The following is a 12,256-nucleotide window of genomic DNA, read 5'->3' on the forward strand; positions in this document are numbered from 1 at the left end:
ATATTTTAAATGGAGATGAAGGCATCACAAATAAATTAGATCACATAGAAAACAGATCCTCAAGATTTGAAGACAAAGTTTATAATCTTATTTTGGGGGTGGTGGTGTACTGGGGACTGAACCCTGGGGCACTTAACCACTGAGCCCCATCCCCAGCCTTTTTTTGTATTTTAGACACAGGGTCTTGCTGAGTTGATTAGGGCCTCACTAAATTGCTAAGGCTAGCTTTGAACTCACAATCCTCCTGCCTCAGCCTCCCAAACTGCTGTGGTTACTGGCATGCATCAGGCCAGGCTTATAATCTTGAAAATAAAGTAAAAAATAAAGAAAAGATATTAAGATACCATGACCAGAATATTCAAGAAATCTGAGATAACATTAAGAAAGCAAATATAAGTGTTGTTGGCATTGAAGACACCACAACAGAAATGGAAAGAATGCACAATCTTTTCAATGAAATAATATGAAAAAAAATGCAAGCTTTATAAATGTGATGGAAATACAAATACAATATGCATTTAGAATTCCAAATGAGCAAGATCAAAAAATATCCAATCCAAGAAATATTATAACAAAAATACCTAATATATAGAAAAAGGATAGAACTTTAAAAGTTGCAGGAGAAAAAGAGAGGGTCACATTTAAAGGAAATATATATATATATATATATATATATATATATATATATATTTATATATATATATATCAAGCCCTGAAAGAAATGAGTGTGAACCAAAGTTACTATATTCAACAAAACTATTCTTCAGAGTTAAACATAAAACAAAAATCATCCATGGTAAGCAGAAACTAAAAGAATTTATAACCACTAAGCCTGTACTACAAAATATGCTCAATGAAATACTGCATGCAGAAGAAATGAAAAAATAAAAATGAAGGCCATCAGAGGAATGAAACATACTAGTTAGTAAAAGGAGAATCAAATCTTATTTATTAGAAATTGTGTCAGTTATAGGAAATAAAATACCATCTCTCTGCAATAACACAGAATGCAGATGGTCTAAACTCTTCAATAAGAAGTCAGATTGGAAGAAGGAATTTAAAAAATAAAACCCAACTATGTGTTGTTTAAGAGTCTCGCCTCACAGGCAACGAAATCCGTAGGCTAAAGGTGAAAGAATGGAAAAAGATATACTATGGAAAAGGAGACCAAAAGTAAGCAGGAGTAGCTATGCTCATACCAAACAAAGTAGGTTTCAAGCCAAAATTATTTAGAAGACAAAGAAAATCATACTGGTTAAAAGAATCATGCTGGTTAAGGGAATCACCTAAGAAGAATGTATAATAATTGTAAACATTTATGCCCCAGATATTGATGTACATATGTACATAAATCCTACTCAATATAAAATCAAATAGTTCACAATACAATCATACTTGGTGATTTCACATATTTATCACTAAGTGATAGGTCGTATAGATATAAACTAAGAATCTTCAGAACTACAAACACTATTAATCAAATGGACCTGACAAAGTATAGAATACTTCACTCAACAACTGAATTTACTTTCTTCTCAGTAGCACATGAAACTTTCTATAATAGGTCATTTTAGGATACAAAGAAACTCTTTGCAAATACAAAGAAACAAGATAATTCCTTACAACCTATCAGGTTATAATGGAATAAAATTTGAAATCAATAATATAAAGATAAAACAACATTTTAACACCTAGAAATCATATATTGTAGCTTTGAATGAGAATCATAGAAGTCAGAGGAGAAATAAAAAAATTGAAACAAAGAAGGACAGAGATACAACATATCAAAATCTTTGGGACAGTGTGAAGACAGTTCTAAGAAGAAAATTTATGTAATTGACTATGTATATTAAAATAATAGAAAGACCCCAAGTATATAATCCAATTTTTCTAGGCCTTGTGGGATAACATAAGAAGAAAATACTTCTAAAATCAGTGGGGATAAAGCAAAATAATGAACATCAGATATTTTTAATGAAATGGAAATTAAAAATAATAAAATGGATCAATGCAACAAATATTTGGCTTTTTTAAAGGACAAAGAATATTAATCTCAGTTAGCCAAACTAACCCAGAGAGGGAGGGAGGGAGGGAGGGAGGGAGAGAGACAGAGAGAGAGAGAGAGAGAGAGAGAGAGAGAGAGAGAGAGAGAGAGAGAGAGAGACCCACATCAACAAAATTAAGGATGAAAAGTAAGATGTCACCACAGACACTTCTGAAATGCAATGATTAAAAAATATTTTGAAAATTTACACTTCAATGATTCAATGAACTGAAAAATCTAGAAGATACTGGCAAGTTTCTAAACACATATGACCTGCCCAAATTAAACCACAAATATATAGAAAACCTAAACAGACCAATATTAAGCAATGGAATGGATAAACCAATTAAAGGTTCCAAATGAAGAAAATCCTAGGACCACCTGTATTTTTTTTTTTTTTTTTGGCTAAGTCTACCAAAGTTTTAAAGAAGAACTAATGCCAATCATCCTCAAATTATTCCTTGAAATAGAAATGGAGGGAACTTTCCCAACTTCATTTTAAGAAACCAGTATAACCTTGATACCAGAACTACAGAGACACATCAAAGAAAGAAAACTACAGGCCAATATCCTTGAATTATGCAAAATTCCAAATGAATTATTGTCATTAAGTCATGCAATATGAAAAGTAAAGTAAATCAAAATTAAATTGACTGAGATAACACTCAAGAAACAATTAGAAATTTTCAAAAAATTAGTTTAGAAATGGAGAGAGAGTAAAAAACAATTCTTTAAAACATGAGAGACAAAAACATGGAGAGAAATTAAATATCAAAACCAAATCAATAAATAGATGACAGTGATTTGCTGCAAGGAAAAAATATTGAAGAATGGCTAAGAAGACCTAACATACAGATAATAGGAATACCTAAGGAAGAAAACCAAAGTCTATAAGCACTAAAATAAATCTTAAAGAATGTAAGAACACGTTCCTAACTTAAAAGAGATTTGAAACCACAAATTGAAAATGCCCACCATATGCCTAAAAATCTAAACTCAAAATAACCAAAACTAAGAAATAGATGTTATAGTAAAAACACTAAAATTTAAGAAAAAACTTCTTTTGGAATCTAGATTCAAAAAGTAGATGAATTATAAAATAGATTGAATTATTAGCTTATTAATACAACTTTACCCCAAAAGAAAACTGAGTGATTGATTTAAAATATTCAAGAAAAGAAAAAGATTTTATTCTCATAAAAACACCTTTAAATGTACAGGAAAGAGAAAAAAGCAATTCAGTTACTAATGTTCTCATGAGCATTTCTTGAAGAATCTGCCAGACAACAAGCTTCAAAAAACCAAGATGACTAGAGACTGGTGGCAAGATTGAACTGTATGACTGCTTCGAAGAATTAGGAAGTGAGGATTTAAAGGGAGAGATTATACTGTATAAAGGTTATGTGATCTGATAATGTGTAGATTCAGTGCAACCATTAAACCTGTGGGGAAAAAAATTCTTAATAAAATATTGGAAAACCACTTTAAGAAACACAATAAGAAGATAGTACGTCATGATCACTTGGGTCTCATTCCAGGGATGCAAAGATGGTACAATATATCAAATGAATTAATGCAACACATAAATAGTATCAAGGACAAGAATCACATGCTCATCTCAATAGATGCAATAAAAATCATCCATTCATGTTAAAAATGCTGAATAAACAAGGGCTAAAATGAGTTTACATCAACATTGTAAAGGCAAAATGATACCCAAGACCATATTATACTAAATAGAGAAAAACTAAAAGCTTTGCCTCTAAATTGGGAAGAAGGCAAGGATGTCCACTCTCACCATTTCTGTTCAACAAAGTTTTTGAAATTCTAGTCAGAGTAATGAGGCAAGAGATGAAAATTAAAGGGATACAAATAGAAAAAAGAAGTAAAATTATTTCTGCTTCTGACATGACCATAATGACATAAATCAATCACTTTCCTATACTCCAACAGTGATTCTGCTCAGAAAGCAATCAGGAAAACTATTCCCTTCACAATAAACTAAAAAAAAAAAAAAAAAAAGTTGGAAATTTATCTAACAAAGAATGTGAATAACCTCCACAATGAAAACTATGGAATTGAAGAATTCATAAGATGCAAAAATTTCCTATGTTCTTGGATGAGCAGATATAATATTGTCAAAATGGCTATACTAACAAAACAACATACAGATTCAATGCAATCCCCATCAAAATACCAATGATACTTTAACAGAACTAGAAAAAAACAGTACAAAATTCATTTGAAACAATGAAATCTCAGAATAGTCAAAGCATTTCTGAGCAAGTAAAGTGATGCTGGAGGTATCACAATACCTGATCTCAAAATAAACCATAGAGGTATGGTAACAAAAGTATTGAGATATGCCATCAAAACAAACATGAATACCAATGGAATATAATACAAGACACAGAGACAAACCAACATAGTTATAAAACTCAATAAAAGTGCTAAAAACATATATTACAGATAATACAGCATTTTTAACAAATGGTTCTGGGGAAATTGTATATCCATATGTGGAAGAATGAAACTAGATCTGTTTCATCCCACACAAAATTCAAAGTGAATCCAAAGACAAAAGAATTAGACTAGAAACTTGGCAATTGCTAGAAGAAATTATACTCCCAACCTTCCAGTACATTGGTACAGACACTAACTATCTCAACAAGACCTCTAAAGCTTAAGAAATAAAATCAGTTCCAATAAGAGGGACAGCATCATATTAAAAAAACCTCTGGACAGCAAATAATTGAAAGCAAAAAGAGAAATTCTACAGAATGAGAGAAATATCTTTGTCAACTACTCATCCAACAGGAGAGTAATATCCAGAATATGAAAGTAACTGAAAGATTTAACACCAAAAAATAAAATAAAATAAACAAAAACAAGACCAAAAATGTAAATGGGCAAAAGAGGTAATCAGATATTTCTCAAAAAAATAAAAATAAAAAAATGAATGGTTAATAAAAGAAAAAAATGTTCAACATTTCTAACCATCAGGGAAATGTAAATCAAAACTACTCTGAAATTTCATTTCACTTCAGTCAGAATGTCAGTTATCAAGAAAATAAATAATAAATGTGGTAAGGATGTGGGAAAAGTTTCACTCATACATTGCTGGCGGGACTACAAATTATTACAACCTCTTTCAAAAGCAGGATGGAGATTCTTCAAAAGACTTGTAATGGAGATACTATAGAACCTGGCTATTCCATACCTCGGTATTTTTCCAAAAGAACTAAAATCAACATACTATAGAGATACAGACACATCACTGTTTATAGCAGCACAATTCAGAATAGCCAAGTTATGGAATCAGCCCAGGTGCCCAAGGGCAGATGAATGGAAAGAAAATGTGGTTTTACTCAGTCATAAAGAACCAGATTATAGCATTTTGTGGTAAATGGATGAAACTGAAGATCATCCTGCTCCTAGAGTGGTGAAGTGTACAGTCAGTATGGCTTATGCCAAACTGTTAAGCACCATAGTTTAGCACCTAAACCTGTAGCTCTCCTGATTAATCCTTGCCACAATTAGAGACAATATTTTTGCATAATTTATTAAATTCTATGTCTTAATAGACTGAGCTTCACTAAAACACACAGCAAACTAGTCTGTGAGGCTGCCCCTCTATCTTTATTTCCCAGCATAATATTCCAAATACAAATTAGTGCAAACACATAATTGTAGAATAAATCAATTATTAAATGACTTATTGGTTGGCTGATTTGAGCAATCCACTTTGGAATAAAGTGGCAGAGAACTTATTACTAGGTTTATAATTTTATGGAAAATAATGAAGTATTTTTTATTGTTACAGTAATATCAATACCCTTCTAAGGATGTCTAGCTTATTAAGGACTTCATTTTTTAAGTGCTTCAGTATTTTGTAATGTTGTATTAGTACATCATAGTTATATGTAATACTGGGGTTCATTTTGACACAAGCTAACATTCATAGGGTAGAATTCGTTCCATTTCTATTGCAAGCACTTCATTCCCTCTCCTTCTCCCCTTCTGTTTCCTCTCCTTTACTCTAATGGTCTTCCTTCTTTCAGTTATATATTCTTTTATTTGTTCCTTACATAAGGGTGGAATTCATATATTCAATTTATATTTTAACTTGGTCAATTTCATTCTGCATTCCCTCCCTTTTCCCATCCCTTTCCTCTCCCCATTTCCATTTTCTCTGTCATTACTGTCCCTTCTATTTTCATGGAATCTCTCCCTTTTCTCCCCGCTTCTTATTTTGCTCTTGCTTCTCATTATTAGAGAGAACATTGACCCTTGATGCTGAGTCTGGTTTATTTCACTTTGCATGATGTTCTCCACTTCCATTCATTTACCAGCAAATGCTAAGTTTTGTTATTGTTTGATTTTTCACAGCACTAGGAATGAAACCTAGGACCTTGTATACCTCAGGTAAGCATCTACCGTGAATGTACAACAGCCCTGTCAAGCTCTTCACTTTTATAATACCTTCTTTGAAAATGCTATCCAAAATAGTATTTTGATTCCATGGCTCAATCTGGAGCATATTATTTTCACTCTTCTTTTTAAGCCCAGTAACATTCTACCTTGCCCTGTTACCCAGAGGCATATAGAATAATATAATCAATCCTTTCAATATCAGCTTGACTGGGCTCACAGCTTCTGGCATTGAGTTCACGTTTCTATTTATTTTGTGTTCCTAATACAAACTTGTTTGATTTTACATTTTCATTTGAGGAAATATTTGTTCTGAGACTTTTCTTTATATAAAAGATGCATATATGAAAAGATGGTATTAGGAAAATTAGTTTATTTTTACCTAATTATAATAGGAGTATAGAAGGTTGGTGGTTATTCAAGTTGGCTGCCAGCCTTTTTCACTTCAGTTTTCTAAAAGCTACTTGCATTTTTGATACTTTTTTTTTTTTTTCTCAATTTTCCATTAAACTGTAATGGACAATGACTGCTAATACTTAGTTTGATGACAAATTTCATGGTAGTAAAAGCATAGCTTTAGGGGTTTATAAAGAAGTAAGTTTAATGCTTCTGATGCTTACTTACTCTGTGATCTAGAGAAAGTTGTCTAATAGTTAGAACCTTGGTTTCTTTATTTGTAAATAGGTTATGATCATTTGTACTTTGAAGGATGTGATGAATAAGCACAAGGCAAACACAAAGAAATTTAAGTTGTAGTTTCTGCTCTTCCTTTTCACATTCACATCTAACCTTATTTTCCTAGTTTTTGCTAACTTCTAAGCTTAGCTCCTAAAATCATACATTTTCCAAGAAGCTAATACAATATATCACTTGGACAGCTGATATATTTATTTCTGTTTAAATAATGTTTTTCTTTGAATACATGGAAGAATTGTATTACAGAATATCACCCTGGCAACAATTTAAAACTTCATGACAATCTTTAATAACAACAGGAGCAGCAAAAACAATCACAAAACCATTTTACCAAATGCTTATTATGTTGAGGAAATTGCTCTAAATATTTTACATATATTATTTCTAATACTTAGAAAAATCATAAGCACAAGCTCATGTTTTAGAAGAGAAAACAGATTTATCTGGCCAAACCTGAACAGAATGTGAATGTCAGAGAGCAGTTCCTATTCAGAAATTCCTATCTCTGATCCCCACATTACACCCAGTTTTTTTCCATTTTACCCTATCAAACATTGAAAAATCCAACCTTAGTTCACTGAAAGAAAGCATTGATTGAAAAATGAATACAATTTTTATTTAAAGATGTCTATAATAAGTGACATACACCTTTATAAATTACAGAAATAAACACACACACAACTCACTTGGTGCTTTGAGCAATTGGTTATCAGTATAGAAGATTTGGGAGACAATATTGGCAGGGTCAATTCTGTGTTTCACTTCGCACAATTCTGATAATATTCCCAAAATTTTCTGGAGAACTCGTGTTGTCATTGGAGACATATATTGACAAAAGGCTAAGAAGAGAGAATTATTTCTTTGCTATCTGAAACATTACCCAGAACTGATAGAGAAAGCATAGTATTTTAAAAAATGAATTTTAAGGTACATATATTGATTAATTTACTGACATATAGACTGACTTATGATATTTATTTATTTATTTATTTTGCATCTGAAGATAGTCGCCTTTAATTTTCTAAGTTTTCATTTATGCAACATTAAAAAGGCAGATTTATGTGACCTGATATGACATTTTTACAAAAAACAGTTTCCCCCGAACATCTGGTCAGTGGTATATAAATATTTACAATGAAAAAATAGGCAAGGAAAAAGGAAACCTCATTATCCAAGTCGATTTCTTTCCAATGCTTGTCAGGATTCTGAAAATAAAATACTCACTTTGAAGTTATTTGTATCTACACACTGCTTCAGCTGACAGTTCTGAGAAATCTGGGCTGTACTGTTTTAAGGTTTCTGTTCTATATTGCGCCTACTTGTTTCTATACTGTTTAAGAAGTTATCTGAAATAGTAAACTAAATATAAAAATGTAAACTTTGGAAGAAAAAGTCAAAACGGACATGTGTGAAGGCAACGCATTAAGATACAAATGCTCTCAGAGGTCAGTATTTCACAACACTAAAACCAAAATAAAATGCTCTGTGTATTGTTTTAGTAGGGACATTTTTTTCAATTTAATTACATTATGGTAACAAAAACTGCCTCTAAAGAGGATGCTAAAAAAATAGCCTTGACATTACCATTTCAATTCATGAATACAGCACTGTCCTTGTGCTAAAAGAAACACAAGTTTCTAAAAAAGTGACAAATATAAATGACACAGCGTGTAAGCAGCCCCAAACACGCTGGCATCTTCTGAGCAGGAAGACCGTGCCAGCCAGCTGTTCAACCCAGCCATCTCGCACTCGACTTCAGCACAGGACCAACTCCGCCAGCTGCCCTGCCACAGGCACGCGCACCTCCCAGCAGACGGGGCGTCCAGCACACAGGGCCCCCAGCAGCATGCCACTGCTTGGAGGGCCGGGGACGTGAGCAGAATCTCAGTGCTAACGTCAGCAGCAGCCCGGCTCCTGGGGACGAAGGCCCTCGTCACATGTGGGCACTGCGCCGCCCTCTGGTGCCCAGAGACACGCGGAGTCTGGGCTCTCTGGCTTTATAATGTTCATTGAAGTCCAACCTGAAGCTAAGAAACCGCAGGCTTTCGTCGGAGCTGGTGGTCAGTAGCACCAGAAACTGCTGCACAATGCCCTGGTAGAAGTGTGTCAATATTTGCAACTGTGAACACATTTTTGGAATAGATTCTTGAAATTCTCGAATTCTCCTATTTTCCTCCTCTTCCTCTGCTGCCGTCACGCCCCACTGACCCTCAATTTCATGCTGCTTCTTTTTCTCTTCAAATTGTAATCTTCTCTGCAATTCTTCTAGAGCAGCTCTGTATATTGCATCTTGAGCATTCTGAAGTTCAATAATTTGATCAAACACAGCTCTGAGTTGGTTTAAAAGTACCCTGGAGCCACTGTCCAGCAGGCAGCGGGAGGTGATGGTGTCCAGGAATGCCTCGTGCGCTGCGATGATGTGGTCCAAGTCCTGTGCCTGCTGGACTCGGTTCCAAAGCTCGTCCCAGGAGCACTCCAGCACCTCAAACGTGATGTAATACTGCATTTGATGAATGAAGTGCACCATCTCCGAGGCCAGAATGTGACGCTGATGCAGCACCCCGGAGAGCTCTGGCATGTTCCTTAGGAGCTTGGCGTTGCACATGTGTCCCTTCCGGATGTCAGTGAGGATATACTCCATGCGCTTGGCCCTCCAGAGGAAGTTAAACACTCTCAGGTAGTGGCTCATGCACTCCCGCGTGAACACAGTCGCAATGGGTCCATCGACGTGATAATCCAGGCTGAAGACGTCCCAGCCCGTGTCACCCGGAGAGACCTCCAGCAGCCTCACATCCAGCCTTCTGAGGGTCTCGAGGCTGTCAAACTGTGCATTGGTGGCTCTGACGGCGGTCTCGAGGATCCCAGTCAAGTTATGCTGATACAACGTTGTTGCTGGACGGACAAGTTCTGGTTTTAGCAAATCCATTAAGTGCCTTATAAAGTCTCCTTGACCGAGAAGCAAGTACCGCCTCATTGCCTGCATGTGGTCCAGCAAGCTGTACTTTTTGTTGAGAACATCCAGTAGATATTTGCTGGTCTCGAAATAAGCAGCATCAATCTTCCCTTGAAATGCATTTTCTAGATCTGTGAATAGATCTGCAGCATCCTGAGGTGGCTCTGCAGACTTGGTCACAGCTATCATCTTTGTGGTAGGAGTCTGATCATGACAAACTTGGTGTAAGAAATTTATTGATTTTCCTATCAAAAGGACCTTCCTAGATTGATCCATCGTCATAAAGGAAGGAATCATCGATTTCCTCAAGGTATACTTGTCATGCCACAGCCGGTCTGTCTTCACTGTTGGATCTGACGCTACAAAAAACTCGTGGTAAGTGTCCTCAAGCTCCCCATCGTAGATCCAGCGGTAGAGGAAGCTCAGCACACGATGAGACACCAAGCTCAGAATGTGCTGCACCAGGGATCTCATGTAGGGGTCTCCCGTTCTCGTGTAGGCATGGACAGCTGAGGCCAGCTCACCTCCTTTCCTTCCTTGGCAGTGATCCACCAGGGCCGCAAGCGTCTTCAGTCTTATTTTGGGATCATACGTCCACACCAGGAGGCGCCGCAGTGTTAGGCTACTCTCAAGTCCCAAATTCACACCCTGATCGTCCTCTAGCTGTAGCTGGGAATGTAACACAGAGAGTAAGCGATAGTACTCCTTGAGCTCCTGGTGCAGGGCGGCACAGAAGCTCTGACCTACAAGTCCAAATGAACGGTCCAGACTCCTCTGGTCAGTGTACTTCCTGATTTTATTATGTAACCATCCCAGCTCAGCAAGTCTGACTGCCGTGTCCCTCAAAGATTTACTTAGGTTTGCCTTTCCTTCCACTTTGTAACAATTTTCAGTGTTGCTCATTTTGATATTTTTGCCGTCTATGCCCTGGAAGACGTATAAAATGTCTCTCACAAGAGCTGCTTCAGTAATTTCCATAGCACCACCCGTCTCTCCTTCTCTCCTCCACCTTGTCATGCTGCGAGAAACGGCATTTGGGATACCCTTTGAGGGAGGGGTTTGCGAAGAAGGCTGGTTTGCAGTTAAAGTCCATGCGAGACGAGACCCCAGCTGCTGTCGAAGGCAATCCCCAACTCCCAGAGTCTGATGAGACTGTCTGGGAGTGAAGTTTCCTGTGGAGCTCTGAGAAGAGCGCAGCGTCTGCCTCCCTCCTTTGTCGAATAAGTTCTTTCTTGATTTTCTCAGCTACTAGAAATTCATCTCTCTCAACAGTTGGGGCAAAGTTGCTGCCAATAACTCGCACAGCAAACTGGAACTGTTGGGCTACATCGGCTTCGCTCCGGCCCAGGATCCGGCAGCACAGGTTCTGCAGCAGAACGTTGGGCGACTTCTGGTCGGGCGTCGCCATCGTCGCCCGGGACTGTGCGCGGCAGCCGTCCCGCGCCCGGCTCCTGCGCCCCGGCTACGGCGCCGCCATGTTCGCGGATGACTTATGATATTTAGACATTTTGGAACAAGGTGAGTAGGATAATGATGATGTGCTTGATGTTAGCCCATGGCAGTGAAAACACAGTTCTATGCTGTTTTGTTATGTTTCAATAAGAAACATCTATGTCCCTATCTGTCCCTTGTATTACAATAAATAGGACTCTGTGGAAAAGGTGGGGGTTAGGGCATTTGAAAATTTGAAAGACAAATCTTACCTGAAATTAGAAGGTCATATAAAACAATCAAGAATAGTGAAAATAAAAAAATTTAGTAATAGTGACATTGCAAAGGGAATTCTAAGCATTTTCAAATGCTTTGACTTGAGAGAAAATGCAAAAGTATAGGATCAACAAAAAAATCTGGTAGCCAAGTATTATCTATTATTCATGACCAAAAAAGTCACAGCAGGGTAGTAATTTAGTGTGGATGGTCTTACATGCAAGAAGCTCACCACTCCACTCAAATGTGTAAATCCATAAGGAAACATGGATTCTTGTAAATGTGAATATAGAGGGTGATCAAGCCTCAAGGGACACTCAACCCAGTGTTTCTTCTGCTGTTTTTCTGAGATGCCCTCTTTTGAATTCTCTCTTGGCTTAGTTCGCGTTGATGCTTGATTCCTTCATGGGGAATAAATGGCTTTA

General features: G+C 36.5%; 1 protein-coding gene across 1 annotated transcript; it reads right to left on the reverse strand.

The window, feature by feature from the left end:
• Positions 1–8,169: 8,169 nt before the first annotated feature.
• LOC306659571 (gamma-tubulin complex component 3-like) lies at positions 8,170–11,604 on the reverse strand. Its single transcript, XM_079137213.1, is given in 2 exon segments — positions 8,170–11,279; positions 11,281–11,604. Coding segments are annotated over 2 exon segments (2,427 nt in total). The 5' UTR covers positions 11,533–11,604; the 3' UTR covers positions 8,170–9,104.
• Between the last annotated feature and the right edge of the window lie 652 nt (positions 11,605–12,256).

The sequence above is a fragment of the Sciurus vulgaris genome (assembly GCF_902686455.1).
Source record: "Sciurus vulgaris genome assembly, chromosome: 4".
NCBI classification, from domain to species: Eukaryota; Metazoa; Chordata; class Mammalia; order Rodentia; family Sciuridae; genus Sciurus; species Sciurus vulgaris.